Source organism: Uloborus diversus, chromosome 6 (genome assembly GCF_026930045.1).
Source record: "Uloborus diversus isolate 005 chromosome 6, Udiv.v.3.1, whole genome shotgun sequence".
In the NCBI taxonomy this organism is placed as follows: domain Eukaryota; kingdom Metazoa; phylum Arthropoda; class Arachnida; order Araneae; family Uloboridae; genus Uloborus; species Uloborus diversus.
In genome coordinates this window covers 141,655,030-141,682,515 of record NC_072736.1, presented here as the reverse complement: position 1 = coordinate 141,682,515, position 27,486 = coordinate 141,655,030, and the positions used below count along the sequence as shown (strand labels likewise).

Below are 27,486 nucleotides of genomic sequence, written 5' to 3'. Positions count from 1 at the left end.
TTCACTTTGCCTCACATTCCCCTGCATATTAAGCATACATGTTCAAAGAAAAATTAGTTTTTTAAAATAATGGCTTTTTGAGAGCTGGAAACAACAATAAAGGTTCACATATATCTTAAAGGAAAACTATAACAAAAAAATAATAATGTTTATATTTGGGGAAAACTGTTGAAACGATTAACATTCATATAAACAGTGATCTGGATAAAATGACAGTTAACTTTTTTATAATATGAGTCTACTTCCCTACACTGTTAAAACCAGAAGTGTTACGGGGTAAAGAGTTTCACCCTGGGGTGAAGAAACAGTGCCTCAGGGTGCAACAGAGGCTAGGAAGTGTCGTCAAGGTGCTTTTGGTTCGTCAGTGGGTGAACGACGTTAACAAAAGTGCTAAAAGACCATTCAATAGGAGACCGACTCGTAGCGCATGCGCTCTGACTTATCGTCCAACGACTACTTCAGTTTGAATGGCGAACGAAGGAAGTGCTAGCAACGAAATTTACTTTCACATTGAATGAAGTACAAAACTGAAAATTTCGTGGATTAATCTTCGAAATCTCGCGTAGGTAAAGGCATTTGATCATATTGTAGCACTTAGAGCTTTCGAACATATTTAAAGTGTTTAAAGTATGTTGACAACTGCTTATTGTTCCGTTTACCTTATTAAATATTTAATATCTTGCTATTTATATCCTGCAAAACTGTTACCTAAAACTATCTATCAGTTACTATCTTGAACAACAACAACATTAAAAATAAAAACGTTTAAATCAGCTGATAATTGAATAGCTAATTCCGGAATAAAAATGCATCGACGTAAGCAGCCTATATACCAATGTCTATTTCTTCTCAATGAAATAACTACGTTGAGGAAACGAACAGAGCAGCAAAGGCGGGGGGAAAAAAACACTCGTGAAAAGAAATTTCTCTCACTTGTGACTCATGAGTTTTATATCACATCGTGTTTTGGTTAACGTATCTTTCTTAAGGCGTTATTGCATGAAGTGAATGTAGTTATCTACTCGTTTTAATTTTTAATCTGATGGAAAACTTGACATTGGAAAGAAGGGCTTTTAAATTAGTATTTATCTTGTACGCATAAGGATACTCAAATATCGAATCTTATAATAAGTATTGATATGTTACGGTCGATTAAAATTTTAAACGTTTATTAAACGCTTTTATTTTCCCATGATTCTAATCTAATGTTACCTAATATTTCTGGTTGTTCCGGCAAATGATTGATAAATACCTTCCCTGTTCATTTTCAATACGGATCATGCAGTAAAAGTTGTCAATAACATATTAATTACTGAGCAATCCAAGTGTGAATATAAGAAAGTTAGTGCACGAACAGACAAATTAAAGTCATGAACATTGACTGATGATGAATGACAATTAAAGTCATTCTAAACTATGTTCGAAAGTTGAAATGTGATCAAATGCCTTCGTATATATAAATCAAAATAAATAAAACACAATTGTATTCAAAAACGCCCACAACACGGGGGGGGGGGGAATCTCTATAGGAAGCAATAAAGGTGCTATTTTTCTCACCCAGGCTACCATCTTTCACCTACAGTGCACGTTGGGTGAAGGGAGCCAGTTTTTCACCCTCGCTAAGGGTGCAATTTCGGCTCCGTATTGGGTGCCGCTGGTGAACAAGCGTTTCACCCCTGAAAAGTGCCAAACGCAACCTGTAGTTTTAACAGTGTAGATAACTAACAATAGAAAACCCTTTTTCCGAAGTGACATAGACCTCGGAAAACTTTATTACTTATAAACCTTTCATCTTAATTGTAAACTATAAAAATTATCCACACAAGGATATATTTTGATCAAATATAAAACATTGACATCGAAAAAACATCGAATGCAAAACATCGATGTTAGAAAAAACATCTACCCACACAGGGGCGAATTTACACTCTGTTTAAGGGGGTGGCGGTTGAAAACCGTAAAAGCCATTCCTTCCCCCTAACTCGTTATGTAGGGGGACAGGGAGTCAATTGCCCCCTTTATCCTGTCTTTTAAATACTAATCGCCCCTCACTAACTTATATGCCCTTTGAAGTGCCAAATCCCCCCTTTAGGGGTTATCGCCCCCCAGGGTTGGAAACCACTGTTCTAAGTCATAGCAATGTATTATTATTCCAGTATAGTGTAGTCCATGGAAGAAAAAGGTTGGAAAACCTATATAGAAATATAAAAATTATTAAAGTTCAAAAAAGGGGGAAAGGTCAAGCTTAGGTTCAAATTAAAACGTAGGTAACGCTGTCCATCTTCGACTACACTAACTGTCTAAACTTACTTTAAAGCTAATTTGTGGAACGCACTTGATTGAAATTAGTAGCGATTGCTAGTAATTCCTTCAACTCTAATTATTGGTTTTAGAAAATGACGGTCACGGAAGGGGTGATCGCCCCCATCGCCTCCCTAGTAAATCCGCCACTGTACCAACAAACATGGATATTTTACCAAAATTATCGATACTTCGAAAAGATCGATATCGATTTCGCTCCACTATTTTTTATTCATTAATAATTGTACGTATGCTCTGATACGCTACTGGTTCTATTCATATACTAGTGTGGTACATGCACGGCTTTGTTCGTAGTAGAAAATTAAAAGGTGTTTTGGTTCGCCTGTATATTTACAAATAATGTATAGTGAATTTCTCGCCAATTGGTTTGTCTATGTTACAGTTTCACGTTGTGATAACTTGGTAATTTTCTCGTACATCTGATAATTTTGCTCGGGAAAATGTTCTTAAAATTGGAATAGAAAAAGAACAAAATCGATTTTTCGAAAAATCGCTTCGAGGTGCACACCCTCATGCTACAAACTAACTTTGTGCCAAATTTCTTGAAAATAGGCCGAACGGTCTAGGCGCTATGCGCGTCAAATAGATCCAGACAGAGAGACTTTCAGCTTTATTATTAGTATAAAGAAGATGTTTTAACCTTTCAAAGGTACAACTATGTAATTGGTTGAACAGATATACAACTGTTAGTACAAATTCGTTGCTGGTACATGAGAAAATTGACCTTGCTTGGTTTTTGACGAACTTCTTATTTTTCTGTCTGCAATCTTGATTTAAAAAATGTCAATGACAGTAAATATTTCAAAATGTTTTTTACAAAATCTTAGCAAATCACGTAGTTAAAATACTTTCAGCAAAAATTTTGAACTATTTGCTCGAAAGAATTTGTATACATGAAATAATGCGAGAAAATATTTAATTTCTTTCAACTGGTGGTGGTGGAATCATCCAATGCTAGACTTTTTTTCATTCAAGTAGTAGGTGGAAATTACTATTAAAGAAATAGCTGATAGCAATAGGCTGCTGTCAACATAATGAGCAGCAGTGCTGCTCAACAGAAAGGAATTTAGGTATTGTATGCTTAGCATTACGTGTTCTATTTCTATTGTGCTTAGTAGTGAATTATTTTCATTATTAACACTTAGGCATAATTTTTCAACGGTAAAATTTACCAGATAAATATTCAGATTTCGATGAATCTTGATCAAGATTAAAACTTTTCTTACATTTTTTTAATGAATTTCTGACTTAATTTTCATTGCCATAGAAGATGCAAGATAGATTTGGATATTGCCACCAGACATTTTGCGATAGGTCTTATTTTATTCATACCAATAATGAATTATTCATTTTATTAAAAGTTCTTTCTCAAAAGACAATATTCATCGTTTATTAGATTTCTAAGTTCCCCCTCAACCGAATATAGCTTCCAAACTGTCTTATGATCAAGCTAACGAATAAGTAATGAAGGAAATGTTATTAAATTATGCAAAATGTTCAGCTTTTCAGCTTCCTATCTTCCCATTTTCCCAAGAATAATAGTTGAAGTTGTTTTTTTGTTCCCTCTCCTTCTTTTTGACTTTAGTTAATAGTGATTTCATCTAATATTTTTTTTCATTATTGTTTTTTAGGGTTACCTCAGAAGACACGGAAGTTAGCTGTTGAAAGTAAGAGAATATTAATATTCATGAATTCATTTTTTCAAACTTTTTTTGCTTGTCGGAGTTTTTGCATTTCTTTCTAAAATTGTGTTCATATTTCTACAGTGTGTTCGCTTCTTAACTTTTTTCGTCCACATGCGATGCTCTTCTCATTCCTGTTCCAATGTTTAACAAAGAAATTAATCGTGTTTTTTTAATGTCGTCTGCAAATAAAGTTGCGAGAGAGTAGTGCGATATGTGCAGAACGAGCCCAGAGGCAGAAGCTTCTGGGTACATTTTTAATAAAGTCAGCAAAATCGAATGTTCCAAGCAAAAAACTTTTTTTTTTCGAATATATTTTTTCCTGATTTCAACATTGCTTTATTCATTGTGTGTTAATCATTAATGTTCATTTTGACGAGTAATATTATTTGGGTATTCGCATTTAATTTTCCACATACAAATTGCTTATTTGCTAATTAATTTCTATGTCGTGTTCTAATCGATACAAATTATAGGTTTTATAACTTTTTTTTTCAATTTAATTGCATCTCTAAAGAGAAAGTCTCTAAAAGAAAGAATGAAATATGCAAGACTAAATTGCCATAAGAAAGTTACCAAGAAATAAAATGTTTTATTGACGATTTTTTTTTTTCACTTTTTCTTTATTGCATGCAGCCAACATAGTTTAAATGCTAAAAAGTATTTCTCACGTAAATGAGAAAAAAAAAAGAAGTGTAAAAGTAGGTCTGCCACATTACATATGTTCTTTAATTAAAGACAATGTGGCAATTTTATATCTATTTTGTAACTTCGATTTAACTATTTGTTAAAGTATATAGCTTGTAAAATAAGAAATGACAACGTCAAATAGCACGATTTGCAGATTACTGCAGAAACGTGTTTCGGCGTTACAAGGAAATTCTTTTTCAGTGCAAAATAAGTGAGCATGTGGATGAAAAGACAGCCGAAGTCGACTTCTGTTGGATGTCTTTTAATTCATAACCTCATTTATAACTTCCTTTTACAAAAAGAAAGTATTGTATTCGCGAAAAAAATTTCACTCAAAAATCGGCCTTAATTTCCATTTTGCTCATCCCCGAATGAATGTTGAGTTTTTTTTCGACTCGACCACACGTGGATAAGTGCCTAAGAACGTATAGACACGCGATATATCCATTTTGACAATTCCCGACTTAATTACAATGAGTTTTCTCGTGACCTCTTTATGTACGTATGTGCGAATGAATGTCGCATAACTTAAGAACGGTATGTCCTAGAAAATTGAAATTTGGTACATAGACTCCTAGTGGGGTCTAGTTGTACACCTCCCCGTTTGATTGCATTCGGGAGTTTCTAAAGGGGTCTTTTGCCCCCTTTTTAAGGGGGGGGAATCATTGTTAATTTCGATGTAAACTCAAGTGGTTTTATAATTTGACGGACACTTGGCGATATATCGCCAGTCTTTTAGTCGCCAAGTTTTTGTCTACTTGGTGACAAATTTGGCGATTTTTTTTAATCATTTTTTTTTTTAAATCTGGTTTCAATTTGGGCACTGTTGGTGATGCTTAGAGAGTAAACTATTGAGTAACATTAAAATTGCTAACAATGGAGAAATGACATTAAACTGGAGTAAAAGGAAGTCATGTGATAACCACATCAGCCGGTTTGCATTGAAAAAGACGTTCCTTGTAACGCTGGAACACGAGTCTGCAGTAATCTCCAATTTGTGCCGTTTGACGTTGTTGTTTCTTATTTTACTTTGTAAGCTTAAATTCATGTATTTAACATATTACTTGTATTAGTTTAAAGTAACAATTTACTGGCAGCATTAAAAACTACTATTTTCAGAACTATTTGCATATTAACTTTACTGACTAAGGGTGCTGATAACCTTTGTACTGATTACTGAATAAGGTGCATTATCCCTATTTCCGTATTTTTTTCTTTCTCATTAAAGTTTACACCGCTCGGTTCTCTTGCACAAAATGAAGAGTCAAATAAATCATTTACTTTGTAAATGGAAAATGATTCAAATAAATGTTTTGCTTCGACCTGATGAAAGTGAAAAACCAACATAAATAAAGCACTAATTCTCAAGAAAATACAGCATACAGCTAAAGTTACAACGGAGACTCTTCATTAACGCAAAAATCTCACGCCAAAACAAGAAAGTCATAAGAGAGCAGAAAACAAGAAGAGTAACGTGGTTGTCGCATCTTGTCGTGAATTCATATCGGTTGACCCATTTGGAATAAATATCAGTGTCCGCGTGGCTCCATTGTAGCCTTTAAATACAGTGGCTCCCAAAAGTCTTCGTACACCTACGACTTTCAACGAAATAGGCCCTAATCCATTGGTTAGAATTAATATTTCGGAATAGGTATTTAATTATAAGAGCTATGATCAATTTTTAACAAAACTACATGAAAAGTTTTTAAAAAATATTCAAACTTATTTTTTTATAAATCAAAAACCAAAAAGTGCCTGAAATTTTATCTCACAAAAGTTTTCGTACACTTTATAAAATGTCTATATATTATTGAGTAATCAAACTTTTGATCAAGTTATTAATTAGTAGAATATCATACAGTATTCATAACACCTTTTAAACGTCTGGGAATAAATTTCATTCTTTTTCTTTCTTTTTTTTTTTTTTGCATAATTTCTGTGAGTAAGTTTTCAACCACACTTCGAGTCTTACTGTTTCTAGCCCTATTTTCGTTTTAAAGCCCTATTTTCGTAATCTAGCCTCCAGATATCTCTAAATACGTTACATTAAGTTAAAATCTGGAGATTGAGGTGGTATTTTCTAATTTTTAGAACAATTTTCGAGGCACTAGACGCAAACCGTGAAAACCGTGTGCTTCTTATCGTTATCTTGATACAGTTATACAACAATTTAACCAAAAATGTTGAATTAATTTTTATCTATAATTAAGACGTGATTCTAAAACGTTTTTAGCTTATTTATCATTGATTTTGCGACGAAAAGCGTAAGCTTTCTGTTTTTCGCACGACCAAGAAAATTTCTGCGTGAAGAGGTCACATTTAATCCAGCTAATCAGAGAACTTGGCGAACAATTTTAGGTGAAAATTAAATGTAAAATGTTTCATTTAACTCTGCAGAAACTTTCACAGCCCTCAAATGTGTATTTTTCATAATTTTTTTAGCTTTAAATCTCCGATCACGTTTTGTCAACTTTGCCGGTTGACCTTTTCTTACCTTGTTTTCGGTCCGATTCCTTTCTTTAAAGCATTTTATCAAGCACTTTACTATACAAACAAATAAATTTACTAATTTAGAGGCATTTCAAACTAATTTACCACTACTGTGGGAAAAAATTTCAGATTTTGAATGGTGTTTGCGGTTTTTTTACGAATACCAGCCATTTTACAGTAATAAGCACAATATTAAGGAATAAATAAACAAAAAATTACAGCCAAATGACTTATAAGGGTTAACACAATGCAAAAATATTAATAAAACGGCATATGATAATTTTAATCATGGATTTATTCGAAAATATTTGAGTGTACGATGACTTTTGTGGCGTGTCATTTCTCTGTCTCTTCGCTTTCTGACCCATTTCAAAAAGAAGATCCGTCAATATTTTGAAAAAACCAATGGGTTGTATTTAAAATGACATAGGAATGATGTGAAAAAATATTGGACTTCATGTTCGAATTCAGTTTCGAGTTATTTTGGTTTTACTAAAAAAATTCAAAGTGTACGAACACTTTTGGGAGCCACTGTAGTTATATGCTGTCTTTTCTTCAGCATTTGCTTTATTTACGTTGGTTTTTCACTTCAATTGTTTACATTGCAGCCATTGCGAGGGAAATTCCAAAAATATTGTGCTCAAAAAAGTGCATTAATAATAATAATTATTATTATTATTGTTACTATAGAGTTTTATTATTATTATTATTATTATTACTATACAGTTGTATTATTATTATTACTATACAGTTGTATTATTATTATTACTATATAGTTTTATTATTATTATTACTATATATTTTATTAGTATTATTACTATTATTATACTATCTAGTATTATTAGTTATTATTGCTGTTATCATTGCTATCAATTATTTATGATGTAATTATTTTTCTTTTTATTACTTTTATAATGATTATATAATACTAATATTTCTCTCTTTTTTCGGTGACGTGAAAATTTAGCAGTATTAAGTCTGCATTTCATTTAAAAACAATATTTATGCGAAGCGCCTACTTTGCGCGTTGCACATTACACATTATTTTCAGTTTTCATTTCTGTGAAGCATGCGTGTCAGTAAATGGCATCAGCAAAATAACTGCAAAATTTTCTAATTAAAGGACAATGTACTGTAAAAAAGAAACTGCGATTTGTCTTTCGATTTTCTTTCTTTTTGAGAAAATATACTTTTGAAATTGCAATAAAATGAAAATAATTACGATTTTTTGTTATCATGCTTTCATAAATAATTTATTTTAATTTTATAAATTGTAATAATATTTCTTGAACGCTCTAGGTGAGTGTGAACAAATGTATTGCGCGTACGGAGCTCTTTGTGTAGTAGATAAAAGAACACAGCAAGCGCACTGTAGATGTCAAGAAATATGTTCAGATGTATTTGCCCCAGTTTGTGGCAGTGACGGTGTTACATACTCAAGTGATTGTCAACTAAGGATGGCTTCTTGCACGAAACAAAGAAGAATATTTACGAAGCATCAAGGACCGTGTGGTGAGATTTATTTATTTTATTTCATTTATTTATTTATTTATTTATTTATTATTTTTTTTTTGTGTGTGTTTTCTTTGCAACGTGTCAAATGAGTTTGCAGAAATTTCAGATTTTTTTTCATTATGTAATTAACTAACATTTTCAAAACATGAACTTAAAATTTATCTTTATCTCATATTCAAATTATGTTGTCAGTCTTTACCGTTTTAAAATTAACTTCAGAAAAACTAGTATGTTGTGGCCATCACGAAACTTTCTTCTATATCTTTCTTATAATTCTGATCCCACGCCATGCTTGACGAGGCAGGAATATTCCCAACAAAAACAAAATTACACATGCCATAACTTGACGACCATCACAATTCCCGATTCATCTCCAAATTAAATCAAAGAACGAAAATTGAAAATTATTTTAAAAGCCTTGCTTAAAATAATACTATACAGGGTTGTCCAAATTAAAGTTCCCCAACTCAGAGGTCTGTTCAGGATGTTCTATGGGTCATAATGTGATGAAATTTTGGAAACAGACAATTCAGATCATGCGCTCGTGATTTATTTAAAAAAAATAGTACCTGAAGTTGCCGATAGGTGGCGTTTCAGATCAACAAGACATTCTTTAGATGTTCTATATGTCTGCCGTGGTTCTCCACACCTTTTTCCATCCGTAAAGCAGTGTGTTCCACAGCGGAACGCAATAAGTGCACATTAATACCACGCACATTCTGAATAATTGAGTCTTTCAGGTCTGCCAAGGTTGCTGAATTTTCACGGTAGACTTGATCTTTTAAAAATCACCATAACCAAAAGTCGCATGGAGTGAGATCAGGCGGGCGAGGAGGCCAAGCTGTTGGGAAACAGCGGCTGATCACACGTGCATCAGTGAAAGTTGTCCGTAACACCTGTTGAACGCCCAGAAGAATATGGGGAGGTGCACCATCCTGCATAAATATCGTGTCCTGGAGGTGGCCACGTTGTTGCACTTCAGGAATCACAAACGTTGTCAACATGTCCTGATATCGTCTTCCTGTGACAGAGCAGGTTTTCGAATCCTCTTGGAGTCACCTCTTCAAAAAAATAAGGCCTAATGATGAATGTTGCGATGAAACCGCACCATACCGTAACCTTTGCAGGGTGCAAGGGCACTTGATGAATTGCTCGCGGGTTTTCACTTGCCCAAATGCGGCAGTTGTGCGCATTCACTTGACCATTCAGGTGAAAATGAGCCTCATACGTCCAAAGGATATTCCACGGCCAAGCAGCATCGACTTCCATTCTGGCAAGGAACTGCAGCGCAAATGTTTCCCGAACCACAGGGTCCCCGTCCGACAGCTGATGAAGACTATGGATTTTGTAAGGAAAATAGCGTAGGATTCGACGCATCACACGCCAGACGGTCGTATAGGGCATATCCACAGCACGAGAAACACGTGGCACACTGACAACACCATGTGGCGATTGTCTAGTGGTATCCACGACCGCCAAAGCAACGTCTTCTACGCGTGCAGAATTCACAGCATGACGTCCTCTACCTGGCAAAATTCCCAGTTGTCCAGATCTTTCGAACTTCCTCATCATCTCTCTTAAAGCGCGTGGTGACACCGGTCCTCGGCGCATGTTCTTCAGCCGACGGAATGCTCTTAAAGCAGCACATGAGTTCTCGTCATTCTGGTAAAAAAGTTTGACCAATAGAGCTTTGTCTTTCAAAGTCACCATTGTGTACCAGCGAGGTTGAAAACAACTGCATGTGCAGCGCCTGTCTTCCACCTTCCACTTTTGTAGGGCTCATCTTTTGCATACGTTGCGCAGAAGCTTTATTTCTGCAAATCACGTTGTTGAAATATGCAAATTTCCCAATTACTTGTGTTACAGCGCCATCTAACGGCAACTTTTAGTACTATTTTTTTTAATAAATCACGAGCGCATGATCTGAAGTGTCTGTTTCCAAAATTTCATCACATTATGACCCATAGAACATCCTGCACAGGCCTCTGAGTTGGGGAACTGTAATTTGGACAACCCTGTACATTTATTTGTTAACAAACACGAGATGACAACAGTTAAAAAGTTTAAATCATCGCGATATTCTGGTCATTTTTCAACAATTAAAATCACGCGAAATACGTAGACGACAGTCTATTACGATTTATCTTTCTTATTATTGCAATTATAAAGCTATTTTTATTTAGACAAAAAAAAAAAACAGCCCCCCCCCCCCCCCCATAGAGCGACTGGCACCAAAATTGAATCAACGCCTGTTTACATATGGAATCACATTTAATCCAAATTTCATCCAGAACGTAGCATTACTTCTTGAGGTATGGCACTCACAATGGAAAAAAAAAAAGATCGTTCGATTGCGCCACCCCCCTTTCAGCTGTTTACGCCGAAATACAATCATTTCTTACACCCTCTAAGGGCTACTTGTCGATAAATTTTTGTTTGATTCCGTTCATTATTTCTTGAGATACAGCAGTCAAAATTGACTACAAAAAACGTTCTATAGCTCAACCCCCATTTCAGCTATTGACACCAAAATTGAATCAGCACCTGTACCTGTTAGGGGCAACATATGGACCAAATTTTGTTTGATTCCGCTAGTTTTTCTTGGGGAATAGCAGGCACGCATTATTAAAAAACGTCCCATTGCTCCACCCCTTGGAGGAATTCGCGCCAAAAACCAATGGGCCCAAGTTCACATCGGGGCACATATGTGTACCAAATTTCGTTCGATTTCATGCGGTAGTTTTTGCTGTAGAGCGGCCAAAAAAAGAAAAGTGGTCACACAGATACGGACACACACACACACACAGACATTTTCCAAAAATGATCGAAATGGTCTCAGCACACCTCAAAACGTTCGAATCCACCAAAATTCGAAATTCGAAAATTCGTACGAATTCAATACTTTTTTCTATATATTGGATATAGAAGAAAGTAAAAAGGTACCATGCTCTGCTTTTAGTGCACAATAAATGCTAGTTGGCTTTCTAGATTTTTGAAGATGGCTAACTCTGATTTAAAAGTTTTTCAAGTTTTTTTCATTAATCTCTGACACAATCAATAACGTCTGATTGCTAATCATTCAAAAAGGCAGATATTTTTTTAAAAAAATATTTCAATGTGAAAGGAAGGTAAGTAAGCTCATTTTTGAAATATAAATTTTAACAAACTATCTTTGAATTTCAATGTAAGCAGCTATACGGGACCTTGAAACTACAGAATCCAGTATTTTTGAGGGCATAATGGGAACCAAGGAGTTCAGGTAACGGATGTAACGGTACAGCATGCATGGAATCAAATCAACTTATCGATCAGAGTAACTGAAAACCATCTCAATACAAAAGCAAAAAAGCTACGGCGTTCTTGGACGAAATAACCTTTTGAAATGTCCCGGAACACACGAACAGGCGATAATGACTTGAAAAGGCTTAAACGAATACGGTCACAAAACAAAATTTGCATTTTAACAATAACATTTTGTACACAGCAGATCCTGAATGAAAGAACTCTTTTTGCGATACAATGGTAATTTATACGTTTGAGTAAACAGTTTCTAAAAAAAAAACAGTAAATGACAAAAATCTTGAATATGTTGTATACATTTGTGACGAAATCTCGTTGCAGAATCTTGTTTTTTTTTTTTTTTTTTTTTTTTACTAACAGAAAACCAAAATAATATCTATGTTAATGCCTGTCTCTCTGCATTTCGTATTGGGGAAATTTCATTCCACCGAATTTTCTGCAATCTGATACAAAAATTTGTTCGAAGTATGGACAAATACACAAAAAGCTATTTTTCATGATATATATTTTTTTTTCTTATTTTAAACATGGTTTTCAATTAACTTTCCTGGTAAAGAGACGAAACCAATCGAAGCATTTGGATTGTTGAATGGAGATCAGTGTTGTTTCAAAGTATTTAAACATTACAAATGCAAAATTTACATAAATTGTACGTGTCGATTATCAATCTGCATGACGTGGACAATAGATCTGCTCCTCCCTTTTTTCTGCTGATTCTTTCACAAGTTATATTACAAGAAAACTCCTCCTGTCGCTCGCTTTGGTTTACAATTCCCGTACTCGCTACGCTATAGCTAAGTGGACTACATCCTCGTAGTAATCGAGTGTGCATGCAATACAGATGTGTCGGAAAATAGCTAATTTTGTAGCTCTTTTAGCCGACTTGATCCAAACTTATTCCTGACATTCGCAGAAGCTATTAATATCGTTGCTTAGCTATTTGTCGGGATATGAAACATGATACTTTGTAAAGCACTAGATTAGGAATTCTGAATGGTAGCCACTGGCTAACAAAACCATTTTGGATAGCCTGCTTTTAAAAGAATGCACGCAGTGCAATTAGTGGAAAACCCTTTCGCTATTAGTATTCTTAACAACAAATTACAAACTACTGGATATATTTTTTTAACATAAAAATATCAGCATACAACAAAAATAAATATTTCACTATTTTTTTTTAAAATAATACGAATGTAGGTACTTGTAACTAAATGAACGCGAATGTGAGAACTCATACTGGCTTTGGTTTATTTATTAGTTAGAAAATTTCTGTTGCCAGACACGATTATTTTTCAGGGGATTAGGAATAGTAAAAAGTTATCATAAACACAAAAAATCATAAACGTCCTTTACAAAAAGAAATATATCGCGATCTTAAAAAACGGACCGTTTTTAAATACGAGTAAATGTAAGAACGTCGGGATTATTTTAAACAAAAAGAAGCACAGGATCGTCAATTTTTGGCGATTGGAACTAAATTCTTTGGAAGCCATTTTCAATGAAATGGTCGCCCGTTACCGACTTGAGACTGCTAATTTAGAGCTTTAATACCGTCGTACATTTTTCATAGAGAACAGGTTTTATGAATATAGGAAAATAAGCAGTTAAAACAGGGGTTCTCAACCTTTTAAGTCTCTCCCCTTTGAACGCTGATGGGAACTCACGCACACCTCCCCTTCCCCGTCAATACGATTCCAAATTTGAAAATGAAACTAACTGGGATAGCTGAAGCAGGTTATTAAATAAAAATATTGATAATTTCTTAAACAAATTTGAAGTTTCTACGCATTACTTTGTTTTGAGCACAGCATATTAGAATATAGAAAATTAAAGAACAGATTACAAATACATTGGAAGCAATCTAGGATCTACATAAGGTTGATTATTAACATTTAACAGTACTAAAATTTTCAAAGCTGAAGAACATGTAAAAGTTGTTTTTGTAACCATTGAAAATTATTTAGCGACGCTGGCAAATAATTTTAAAAAGTCTTTTCTTGCTGACGACAAACTGATAGCAAGTTAAGAATTGTTTAAAGATACATTTCATAAGATTTCCGAAGAACTCTAAATTGAAGAGGAAGAAAAATTTATAGACTTTACGACAAGTGGCGGAACCAAAACACACTTTAATAATACATCACTATATGAATTTTGGTCAGGTGTAGATGATTCTTTTTCCGCGCTAAAAACTATGGCATTTTTGCATTTACTACCATTTTGCTACTACCATTTTCAACATTCTACCTTTTTAAAACTGGATTTTCTGCTGTGGCTTCTTTGAAGACAAAATATAGATCTCATAACATAACTGAGAGCGGCTATTTCTAATACTAAACCTTCCTTCGAAAAACGTTGTTCTTCAAGACAGGTCCAAGGAAGTCACTAATAAATACGAAATTTATTTTTATTTTGGTATGTTTTTACTAAGTAAGTCCGGAAATTTTGAGTCCGAATTTGTTTACTTCAATGAGATAATTATTAAATATGTTGAAATTTATTTTCTTTTCTATTTGCATGTCTGTTTTTCCTTTCCGTCAGTTGATCAATTCTTTTAAATAATATTTTCTCTTGGTTATTTTCGCACCCCCTATGAGTGTGCTCGCTACCTCCTAGGAGGCTGCGTCCCTCAGGTTGAGAGTCGCCGAATTAAAAGCATAATAATTGTAAAATTGAACATTATGATTTCCCCCGCAGATATAAAAGATCCATGTGAAGAAAAAGAGTGCCATTTTGGTGCTCAATGCGAACCATCGTTGGATGGTAGGTCAGCTGAATGCATTTGTCCAGAAAAGTGTGCTACGTTTGGCGACAGCAGATCGAGGCAAGTTTGTGGAACGGACGGGAAAGATTATGCTAATGTTTGTGAAATGCGGAGGACGTCATGCCTCGAAATGAGAGAGATAGAAGTGCGATACAAAGGCCAATGTGGTACGTATATGGATTACCATTACTTTTTCTTGTTTACATGACAAGAGATCATGTCAATAAAGACATTTTGGAAACAATAATTTTGACCCTAGCAGTTTTGATAGGTTCTTCTTAAGTAGTGCAGAAGTCTTTTCTACGGCAACACCGACTTCTTGCAAGAGACAATTAAAAATATTGACAATATTATTTATCCATTAACCTTCTCTGATAATACATTAAATGACGCCACTTCGAGTTAAAATGGTCAGTTGCAAGAATACAAATTTGTGGTGTCTTACAAGAGACATGCTGTGACACATTTGAGACGTGTCTCATAACTTTACTACGGTGTCGCTGTAGCAAACGAAAAAAAAATAAACCGTATGATATGTGACACGTGACACGTCACTACCACGACACTTTGTGAAGTGACTGCTGACAGCCATTAGAAAGTTGCTGCAGGATGTTGATGATGTTTTAGTGACGTTCCGTGATCCTTCATTAAAAAATCTCATTTCAGTCAGTGTGCTATTAGGGTTATTTAATCATTTCAAGCAGTTTTTTCCAATTACCAACTGTTCTTTTTTTTCAACAAAAATAGAAAATTAATTTAATGCAGGATACGTTTCATAGTATTAATGATTTTATATTGTGGCTGTTAAACTTTCAGAAGAAATTAAAATTTAACTTAATATATACAAAACAAATAATTACTACAATGTAATTTTTCATCGTACTATTTTAGAAAACATTAAATTAGTTACAATGAAAACTACTTTATGATATTTTTCATAAGCATTAGTTTAGCATTTAAAAGTTTACTAAGTATTTGTCTAATCCATAGATCCCTGTGAAAGCGTCACTTGCCCAACCTTCCAAGTATGTCAACTTGACGAAAACCGCAATGCCGTATGCCGATGCAATGACGTATGTTCCGCAGAATACCGGCCTGTATGCGGATCAGACGGCAAAACGTACGACAATGAATGCGTTCTCAGAGTGGAAGCTTGCAAACTACAGAAAAATATTCGAGTCATCTATTCTGGGGATTGCAGTTCAGGTAAACACACATCGATAGCAAGCAGATTGCAGTTAATTCTTGAAGTACAAAATGAAATATTTTCTAGCATAAAAATTCACAGAAGAAGCATGTACCAATCAAAAGTTCACGAAATATAAAAGTTTCAAAGCGTACTGGAGTTGCACAGAGTATTAGGCAGAGTCATACATTTTGTAATACTTGACATAGGATGTGAATTCTTACAACTTAATTTTCATATAAGGGGCTATTTATTAATTACGTAAGGCTCCCGACGGAGAGGGGGGTTGGAAAAATCTCTAAATATCCTTACTTGAGGGGGGGTGAAACAAATTCTTACATAAGATTTTCGAAGTCGATATCCTATATTAGAAATCGCGCGTTTACGTGGTTTAGCAGGGATCATATTTTATTTGCGTTGGAAGGTAAAAACGTATTAGGATGAGCTGTTTTTATTTGTTCTACAAAGAATGGTGTAAAATATAATGAAAGAATCGCACTAAGTTTGGTATGTTTTATTTTTGATTATATCACATCATAAACATAAAAAAATGTCGAAAAAACATTTAACCTAGATTTCAACTTTTTAGTAAATATTTCGTTACACAAAAAGGTTTAAAAATTTTTTTTTCAACAACGATTCCAAAGATGTAAGATTCATTATTTTATTATTTTGAAAAACGAAATGGAATCTTACGTAAGAATGGGGGGGGGGGGGTGAAAAATCTTACGTTTCCTTTTATGGTGGGAGGCGGGGTCAAAAATTGCCAAAATCATCCTTACGTAATTAATGAATGGCCCCTAAGCACCTGTGCGTGTTGAAGGTGATATTAAAAAAAAAAAAATTGAATTTTGTCATCTTGAATTCAAATTATGTTTTTCGCAATCACGAGCGTGTGTGTATGTAGGCGTGTGTGTTTCTGTGTGAGGGAGGGGGGGCATGTGTGTTTGTGTCTGTGTGCAGGCATGAGTGTTGGTAGTTGTGTGTATGAGTGTTTGTGCGCGTGGGGACGGGGTATGTGTATGTGTGTGTAGGCATATGTGTTTGTGTCTGTGTGCACTGTGCAGGCATGAATGTGTGGGTAGTTGTGTATGTGTGTAGGTGTATGTGTGTGCATGTGTTTGTGTGTGTGCATGTGTGTAGTTGTGTATGTATGCGCGTGTTATAGGATATGTATGCAACCTGGAAGCGGTTTTCGCTATAGAAGCAGCATCGTGAGGAACCGGTAAACGGTGATGTCGCAGAAGGTGTTGGCGGGAATATAAAATGATAGCACATCAAAACAGTCAAATGAAAGCAATAAGCAATCGTGATTGCTCAAAAAAAAAAAAAAAAAAATCGGCATTCTTTAGGATTGCATATTACTGAAATTTCATGCCGTAGTTATACGAGGTTCATGAAGTGGATGTATTTAAAATGAGTATCGAGTTAAAGAACTTTTCATTTATAGGTTCGTGTTAGAACATACCGCAGCCGATGCGATTTGAAATGTATTCTGTGCTAAATTTGGAGGCTCGGTGGATAACATCACTTCTGCAAGATGGCTATCTATAACAGTTTAGGAAAAAAATCTCTATATCAAATGCTAGGTTTCTGAAGTTAACAATGTATTATTTTGGAATCAAGTAATTAATTATTGCAGGACTTATGATTCACCCTAGTGTATTTCAAAAACAATGGTGGCGTGTCATTTATTTTTTCTGCAGAAGGTGAAGGAGGTCAAAAATGTGTATATGTTACCGTTAAGGTATATAATGCAGATATTTTATAGAATACCTAGTTATTCCATGAAATAACTGATCGTGTCCGTTAAAGTGTGTAATATGTTATTAATTTGACACTTTAACTAGTTATTCTTTGAAATATCTAGGTATTCTATAAATTAACTAATGAGAGACAGTTAAAGTGTAAAATAAACAATTTATCTAAAATGAAATAACTAGGTATTCTATAAATAAAATAATCATAGACAATTAAAATGAAAAAGAAGCAATTTATGTAATTTATGCAGCGTATAAATTGTATTTATGGAAACGTACCATAAAATCATTTGTTACAACAAGGATTACCAAAACGACACTTGGAATCACAAAGAACATTTTTTCTAAAACAAAAACATTTTTTGTTGACACACTGGGTTGACACCTATGGCCTGGAATAGTTCATAAACGCAGTAAGGGTAGAAGGTAAATGTATTTGCCGTGCAAGATATATTATGTAGATTATTTTACACTTTAACTGGCTGCAGATAGTTATTCCATGAAATAACTAGTTAAACCATGAAATGCAAGAGAATTTTAAACTTCAACGGACACGATCAGTTATTCCATGAAATAACTAGGTATTCTATAAAATAACGGATTTCATACTTTTACGGTAACATATGCGTAAACTTCTACCATGGTAATTTTTCCTTGTCTATGGAATTTAAACTTTTTAATTAGTATACTTACATTTTTTTTTTTTTTTGCTCTTCCAGAAATTCATTTTTTTTTAAAGTCAGTGCATTCCAATAATTATTTCTGGCTGTCCAAATGCAAACATCACCGTCAAACTAGTTTGTAGTTTGGAAATTTTTATTCTTTATTTGATTGTGACACGCTTATTAAACAAAGAAGTGAACCATATACTGAAAACATCCTATTCAAATTAAATACATCTTCAATTAATTCCTTTGGTGTATTCACTTGATTTAAATAAGATTTTGAATGGTTTATAATTATCTTTTGCGGTATTTCACACTTACGAGATAATAAAATATAATGTTGGTTTACTGCACATTTAAGTGAAGCTAAACACTTGAGAATTAAAGAAAGAATATTTTTTAACGATATTGAAAATGACATTTCTTACAAATTCATTAAAAATGAAGGCATTTAATCTAAATACTTCTCTTTTTTTTTCTCCAACATAATTTACTTCTCCTAATTTTTGTTATGATTAGCTATGCTTGAACGTCAAATAATAAATGTGACATTAATAAGTTTATCAAGTGGAAAAAATGCATTTCAATTACTTAAGTGTAAATTTAAATAAGCGTAACTACACACATGTGTAAAAAGTGTCATATGGCAATCCTACATTAAAGAAGAAAAAACAGGTTTAGGTAAATTGCAAATGTAAATACAAGTATAACGAATGAATAAAATATGAGTTTTATTGCAGAAGCTTATTTCTCGCTGTTAGAAGCGAAGTTTTATTTTTTAATTCATATATTTAATCAAATTGGGAATCTCTTTTGATTATTTATTAAAATGAATGTTGAAAATCACTTCTAAAAGCCTTTACTTGCTCAGAAAAACTGGTAGGATTTTATTTCAAATACGTCAATCAGAGGCAGTACTGATTAGCACATGCTTAGAGGAAATGTTTTACCGATTTAATTCATTGTAGGAACAAACTCATTACAGTTTCAGACTAATTTTCTTTTCCTTGTTTCGTTTTTTTTTTAAACATTCTATAAAATTTTATTGTTTTTTTATTTGCCTCTTCCTCGCTGTCATGTATATGGTGGTTTTTTTTTACTTCCTTTTACAAAGAAGGATGTATTGTATTCGTGAAAACATTTTCACTCAAAAATCGATCTTAATTTCCATTTTTCTCACCCCCGAATGAATGTTGAGTTTTTCTTCGACCCGACCACACGTGCATATATACCTAAGAACGTATAGACGCCCGAAATATCCATTTGACACTTAACGAGTTAATTACGACGAGTTTTCTCGTGACTTCTGTTCTTCTGTATGTACGTCTGTATGTACGTATGTTATGTGCGTATGTATGTCGCATAACTCAAGAACGGTGTGTCCATTGAAATTTGGTATGTAGACTCCTAGTGGAGTCTAGTTGTGCACCTTCCCTTTTGGCTGCATTCGGGTGTTTCTAAAGGGGTTTTTGCACCTTTTTTGGGGGAAATCATTGTTAATTTCGATACAAACTCCACTGGTGTTATAGTTTGGCAGACACTTGGAGATATATCACTAGTCTTTTGGTCGCCAAGTTTTGTTGCCAATTAGGAGATTTGTTTAAAAATTTGGTTTTAATGTGGCCACTGTTGGTGATATTTTGAATCACATCAAAATTGCTAATAATGGAGAAATAACATTAAATTGGTGTAAAAGAAAGTCATGTAACCCATACAGCAGCTCTTTTTTTTAAATTATTTTTTATTATCAGTTACTTAGCTCAAAGTAAACGAAAAACGTTCATGTATTTACACTACCTTTATTTATCTAATGGTTTTTTAAGCTAATAACTACTAAGCTTTTAACACATCATTTGAAACATATTTACATATTAATTAAACAAGGAAAGGGTTTTGCCGTAAGTTACCGCCCCTAGGCTAGGGTCCGGTATATTGCCTGTCTGATACATTGCATTTGGCTAAGGCAGAATGAAATATACCTGATTGCCCGGTATTCAGTTTCGTTCATATTAGAACACTTCAGTCTGGATTAGTGAATAACCGAGCAGCAGGCAGATGCTCTCCTTGAAGCTGAGAGTGGCAACAAACCGATAATTAAAATAAATAATTGCCAAAGATTAATGTATTCATGCTCAAAAGAAACTAAGAGAACTATATGTCAGAAAATGTGAATGAAACTAAAAAAAATCAAGATAAAATATTGTTGAGCTCCTAGTAAAACAGACTTTCTTCTTAAATTTTAACGTGTTACTTCGAAATTCTAAAAGTCAAATTCATTGATCATTTTCATGTGCTTAACTAACTGCATTGCAGAAATCGGCGTCTTCAATGACATAATTCATTGATGAAATTTGAATTTGGAGTTATAAATTACTTTGCATATCACTGCAAAAAAACTAACAGTTTGTTCATAGGGTAAGCTTTACCTTTTATTTGAATTATTATTTTAAGTTTCAGCAATTCCTTAAATTATTGGGGATAATTTAAGAAAAAAATAATAAATAAAATAAAATACCAAAAAAAAAAAAAAAACGAAAAAAAAAAACCGTTTGAAATGATGCTTTCAATATTGTCATGAAAAGAGAAGCTAAGCAACATTTGTGTCTTATTTTATTTTAAACTTTTAGGCACGAATCCTTGCGATTTAATCAAATGTGGACCTGGACAAGAGTGCGACATTGACCGCTTTGGGACAGCTTCTTGCCAATGCCCATCTTCATGTGAGCCCAAAATGCAGCCGATATGTGGTTCCAATGGACGCACATTTGATAACGAGTGTGAACTGAAAAGACAGTCTTGCCTGTTAAGAACGGAGCTAACGGCAGTACATCAAGGAGAATGTGGTACAAAACTTGCTTACCTCATGCTCTTTCTTCACAAAGTTTTATCATTAATAAAATATCCAATTTGAAGTAAATAGTGAACTAATTGTATTTAGGATCGGAAATAATTACTTAGGGGAATTTTAAACTATTAAATGCAACATTAATAAAATACTTTTATTAAATCTCTTAGTGAGTTTAGGATTCTCGAAACATTGCCAACTTTTTACCGCAATTAAGAGTTTGGATGAATCTTAATTTAAAAGTTAAGCAAGACCAAAATATTTCATGATTTACTATACTTTTTTTTTTTTTTTTTTGAAAAACCTGGGCACTCAATGAACGACGGGTGAACTTTTCAGCAAATATAATTTATTTCTAACGCGATCAATAGATGTTACATGCAAATGTACTATTTGTGCATTACATCAGCATTATTTTTTGACTTGGAAATTTTTCAGGTTAAAAAAAAAAAAATACCGTAATTATGAGAAGTTTGATTTGTAAATTTCATACATCGTTAACAATATTCGCATAGTAGTGAGAATATGCTAGCCTACATTTTTTCACATTTTTAGCACTTTTCTTGGCAATTTTTTCTTCTAAATTTTTGGAACACCTAAAAAAAATGTATTTAAACGAGTAATGTCTTTCAGATCAAGATTGTTTCTCCCGATCATATATTATTTGATTTACTAATATAATATTTTGTAAATGTTACTTTCCGCACAAATTTTTCCTGGCACTAAATCATTGCGAAGAGAAGTTAGTGGAATATAATCACATTTAGTTTTGCGTGAGTTTTTTTTTTTTTTTTTTTTTTGAAACACTTACAAAAAAGATTACTTCTTCCAGATGAACTGCCGAAGACAAAAATAGATTTTTCAAACTGAATTAATCAAATCGCCGTAATTTCACGGTAATTTATGTTCCTGAATCGATTTCAAGTTACAACATTGCATACAACATTATTTGACAAATATAAATATTTCAACTAGGAGATATGGCATTCAAAATGCAAAAATCATATTCATACAACAAAAGTTCGAAAAAAATCTTTATTTTTCCAATACCACGAATTATTCTATAGTGGCGGCAAAACTAACCTGGCAGCAATATGAAAACTTCGCAGAATCTAACCACAATATTACGACGCTGACAGGTTAGGTTCTCCCCAAATATAGATTGTTCTCCCTCTCCTTTATAGAAAATGAAAAAGTGAGTATAACTATATTTTTGTATTCTTCTTGCACGTAAGCAGATATGAAATTAATAACCTAATACTCAAACTCTGACCGTAAGAGGGAAGGGTTGATTCGTAAAACCGTCAAAATGAAAATGAAAATGCTTGATCATGTTAATTGTTTACCAGTTCAGCCTTAAGTCTACCTCCCTTCTCCTCAGCTCTTCTCTGCAGCTTTTGCTACTTGGGTTATTCTTTAAAATGACCGTTTCTAAGATAAACTCCATGGCATTGTGAAGTGGATGCACATTTAGCTGCATAATTTTCATGCTAAAGACTGTATGATATAATTGGATTTTTTGTTCCACTTACGAAAAAAGAAGTTGCAGTACACTAGCTTACATAAGAGTCCCAAAATGGACATCATTTAATATACCAAAATGTGTTGTTGTTACTTATGCCCATCGGGAACCAGATCCTGAGTAGTAATGCTACTCGTTTTTAAGGCATTCGTAATGCCTTTGTTTAATCGAGGGACTAATTTTAGGTGGAAGTTCGATTTGGCGCAGAAAATACAATAGATGGCAGCACCAAAGATAAATTGGACAGTTCGAGAATTTAGAACCAAACCATAAACCGAATAACTTCTGGCCTAGCACCCCCAGAGGTATAGTTTCACTTAGAGGACTTTGTGAATACGAGCATATTTAACGTCCCCCAATCAACCTTAATGAAGACGGTGGATCTTCGACCGGCTAGGATCGAACCAGGGAGCTTCCGGTCACAAGTCCGATGCTTTACCAAACAGGCCACCACGGCTTTCCAAAATTTTAGTCTGCTTGGACTTTATGCTTGAATAGATAACACGATTTATTTACTACTCACAAAACGCTGTTAATGAGATCTAATTTCAAATTTCTTACATCGCATGTGCAATAACTAGATTTTTTTAAGAAAAAAAAAAAAAAGTATATTTTTATCGAAAGTTTTGAGATTCAACAAATGTTCTAAAATTTTATTTATCTTATTTTAGGAGACCATGGTCCTTGTCATACTCATCATTGCTCTTATGGGGCAATGTGTGTAGTGAAAAATGGCCAACCAGTGTGTGACTGTCCAACATGTGCTGAAGAATTTGAACCAGTGTGTGGAACGGATGGCATTTCATACACAAATCCTTGCAAACTAAAGCGAGAAGCTTGTGAGCAGAAATCTGAGGTTATTGTCGCGCATGAAGGGCTCTGCAGTACGTAGAAAAAGTTTATTCTTTTATGCCTTTAAAAACTCTTTAGTGAATAAAAACTTGTTATTTTTTTTTACAAATTACATAAAAACTAGCTGATCCGTGCAAAACATTCGCACTTAACAGCAGTCATTAAAAAGTCCGATTCGTTTTATAATGTTTCGAACAACAGTCACAATGTGAATTGTTTGTTTATTTTTCGCCGATGTTGAAGAAGAATAGAATGAAATGATGCCTTATTTTGCTGTTTCGTGCATCTTGAAGGAAACACAAGATGATAATGTTACGAATTATTATTCATAATACTGTGATTTACCATACTAAAATAAACATTTTCGTTTCTAATTTTAGTGCAACAGTGCAACTGTGGTTCAGAATCCTGCAATGGATTATATATTTTCAAAAATGTTAATCAAGATAAACCCGAGGAAAGGAAGGTATTAAAAAACGACAAAACGCAGGGAGGGTACGAACTCACTCGTGGGGTGCTGTACATTAAAGAAATGCTTATTTTAATTTAAAAAAAACCGTCACAATGAGTTTGGCGAAAAATAAACAGTCACACTGTTTATTTTTCGCCAAAAGAGGAGAAAAAAAACCATCAAAATGATTGTCCTTTATTTAATTTAATTAAATATTGAGGGAGCTATGGCTTCGCCACAAAAAACAAACGTTTGTTTTGTAGTAACTTTAAAAGTAGTGGAATCGAGATAATACGGAAGATCCGATAAATTAGGGAAGGAAAAAGGCGGAACATTTAAATCTTTCTGTAACTTATTGAAAAGTTTTACTTAATTTAGCGAAAAACAATTCTCTTCAACATCGTGATAGGAGAATAAAACTGCGGTGAAATCAGTTGCTTATTTTAGAAGCATTATAATAGCAAATATGGAAGAAAAAACTAGCAATTTCCTTAATTTTTTGCACAAAAAGCTGCCATTTTTGTCGCAACCCATAGTTGGAAACACCCGCTAAGTTTTTGTGCTTTCTAAAATCTCTACTGATGAAAAATGTTACAGTAGCTCAACTAGCAAGAAGATTTACCATCACGTTTTGGTTTATTAATGAATAACCAAACCCCTTTTAAATGCTGGGAAAAGATCGTATGTCTAAAAAGATATCAAATCAAAGCATTTTTTAAATTATGTGTAAGCAAATTGTTTTGCTTTCAACACTGCGTTCTTCGTAGTCCCAAAACACGAGTCTGCATATTTTATTGCTTATGTGCTTTTCACACTATTGTGCAAATACGCCCAACACTTTTTTCCAACGTTCAGAACACTTCGAAAAAGAAGAAACATTTCGATGTATCTTGCCAGCAGCACATAAAAACGAGATCCGCCGTAGCATAGTTCTATTACGAAGGCATATTTTACAAATACAGTTATAAAGATGAAAAATCAGCATATATACAGCAGAACACCAATTATCCGAATCACTTGGGACTGCATCCATTCGGATAATTGAAAATTCGGACAATTGGATTTTATCCGTAAATAACGCCTATTTTAATTAATTATTGAATGCAAGTTGAAAATGGGAGCGAACACTGTTTTTAAAGAAATAGAGCCTTTTGTTGATCAAATGAAGTTGTAACAGTTTAACTTCTTATGCGCACTTACAAGCACTGTATACAGTATGTACACACGGCCCTTAAAACGAAAGTCATTTATTGCTAAATATCTTTGTCAAAGTAAACTGTAGCGCGTAGAAAGAACCATAATTTTGCGAATCGCAACTATGAAAGCGATTTGGATAATTGGCATTTCGGATAACTCAAATTCGGATGATCGGAGTTCCACTGTACTAGCGGAAAAGCATGTAAAATAAATGAGTTCAAACTGGAAAATATAAGTGGGAAAAAAACTATGTATAAATCAATTACCACACATCAGAGAGATAAAAATTAAATGATATAGAATGTGAAGAAACCACCTACGGCAATGAATAATAATCTGGAACAGTCTATTTTGCTTTTTCAGCAAATGAACCTGCATTTATCCATTTATCAACCCTGATAACAAGGGCTTTCATCTCCCTCTTAAAGCACTCTGCGACGTTTACGCACCTGAGCTAAATTTATTGAATCTTTCTTTTTGCATTTGCAGACACCTGTCACGCCCAGCAGTGCGATTTTTATGCCGTCTGTGAAAGCTTCGGTGGCGGAGAAACACGGTGCGTCTGCCCTGAAGTGTGCATTAAGGTGAGTTGAAGCAGGGGCCATAAAACATTAATTGCACTTATGTCGCTCTCCCGTTTGCATCTGTTGGGTTTAGGGGACGTTTTTCTTTTAGCGCAGTGTTCTTATGGCCTGGATTCTGGGGAAACAATTTGTTTTATTCGCAATGAAGCCTTGCGTCGGAATGTAACACGTTCATTGACGCCAAGTTTTCTTTTCTATTAATACTACTTTTTATTCGTAGTAACATCTTATACATAGAGAACACTATTTTGACGTTCAAAATCTATCAGTAACTGATAAGTTTTAAAGGTAGTGATAAATCTGAATTTTCTTTGTCTTTGTCTGAAGGAATTTTTTTATAATATTATTCTTCCCCAAAATTGCATCGAAAAAGGGAAACATAAAAATGTTGAAAACTTTTGGCAGCATTGCACATGCTTACTTTCTTCTTCATTATCTTTTGAAATAATGAAGAAGAAGATGAACTTCTTTGCTGCTCTGACTGAACTGCTTTGTAATTTTTCTGCTTCATGGTTCAGCGTGGTGATTTTTAGTTTCTTTTGTATCATGATAAGAAAAATACGCTGTTCACTATATTTTCATAATGCTCAACACATGTCCGTATTCACAGTTCACTTAAAATGTGTCAGATAATGGTATGTTTTTCATAAAATTCAAATATTTTCAATGGTTCATTCGTTCTATAAATTGCTTCTCGTTAATTAAATGGTACTGCAGTTTAGTTACCCATTTTCATTTTTTAACGGCAAAACATTAACATCCCATTTGAAATAAAAATTTAATACTACAATAAGTGCAAGCTTCACCAAACCGACAACGTTCACTTTTCCTCGGGAAATATATCTATTACTTGCACAAATATAGAGTCTATAAAATCAACTGGTGAAGCTGTTAAATAAACTAAGCTCTACTGCGTAGGAGCATTTAAAAGTTAAAATTTCTGGATGAAAACCCCGTCAAGTGGCACTGATCTCCAACTGTGTAATTTTAATACGAGTTATTTGACGAAATATGTGACAAAAACATGTATCGCTTACAGTGGTGAATCCAGGAATTTGTTCTGGGGCGGCTGAGGTCGTTAAAATTGTAAAATCCTAGATATAACCAAAATTCATTAATATAAACTAACGCGTTTTTTAAAAACTATATTTTCATCGTTTGTTTATCTAAGGGGTTTGTTTATCTAATGAAATTTTCTGGGTCACCCTTGAAATAATCCAAAATTTAGTAATCAAAAAGGTAAAATTTTAAAACTTATCTATCAATGTATATCAGAAAAAAAATCGTACATATATTGTGCCATTGCTAAACAATTTAAAGGCAAAATTTTCATTTTTTAATAAGGATGCAAAAAAAAAAAAGTGAAATGCGCATGGCAGTTTCAGTTGGTGTAAGCGAAATGGAAAAAAGAAAAGCTGAAAAATCGTAAATTAATGGATAATAACAGCTAGAAAAGAGAAAATTAAATTAAGAATTGATAGACATTTTTAAAAAGACTAAAGAAAATAGGAATTTAGTTCTGGTCTTGGTGCGGCTGCAGCCTCACAGCCCCCCCCCCCCCCCCCCGGATTCGCCACTGATCGCTCACATTAGAAATAAACTTTCTTTCTTTTGAACCGAAGTTGCAGTGACTCTACTTCTGCCAGTTTTCAATGACATTA

General features: G+C 33.8%; 1 protein-coding gene across 1 annotated transcript in view; it reads left to right on the top strand.

Moving 5' to 3' along the window:
* The window catches only part of LOC129225013 (agrin-like), a 121,603-nt gene that overhangs the window by 41,920 nt on the left and 52,197 nt on the right, over nucleotides 1-27,486 (top strand). Inside the window, exons 2-8 of the mRNA XM_054859560.1 lie at nucleotides 3,954-3,989; nucleotides 8,484-8,696; nucleotides 14,697-14,930; nucleotides 15,754-15,969; nucleotides 21,002-21,217; nucleotides 23,413-23,625; nucleotides 25,731-25,825. Of these exons, the coding sequence (XP_054715535.1) occupies nucleotides 3,954-3,989; nucleotides 8,484-8,696; nucleotides 14,697-14,930; nucleotides 15,754-15,969; nucleotides 21,002-21,217; nucleotides 23,413-23,625; nucleotides 25,731-25,825 (1,223 nt within the window). The remainder of the gene's footprint in view (nucleotides 1-3,953; nucleotides 3,990-8,483; nucleotides 8,697-14,696; nucleotides 14,931-15,753; nucleotides 15,970-21,001; nucleotides 21,218-23,412; nucleotides 23,626-25,730; nucleotides 25,826-27,486) is intronic.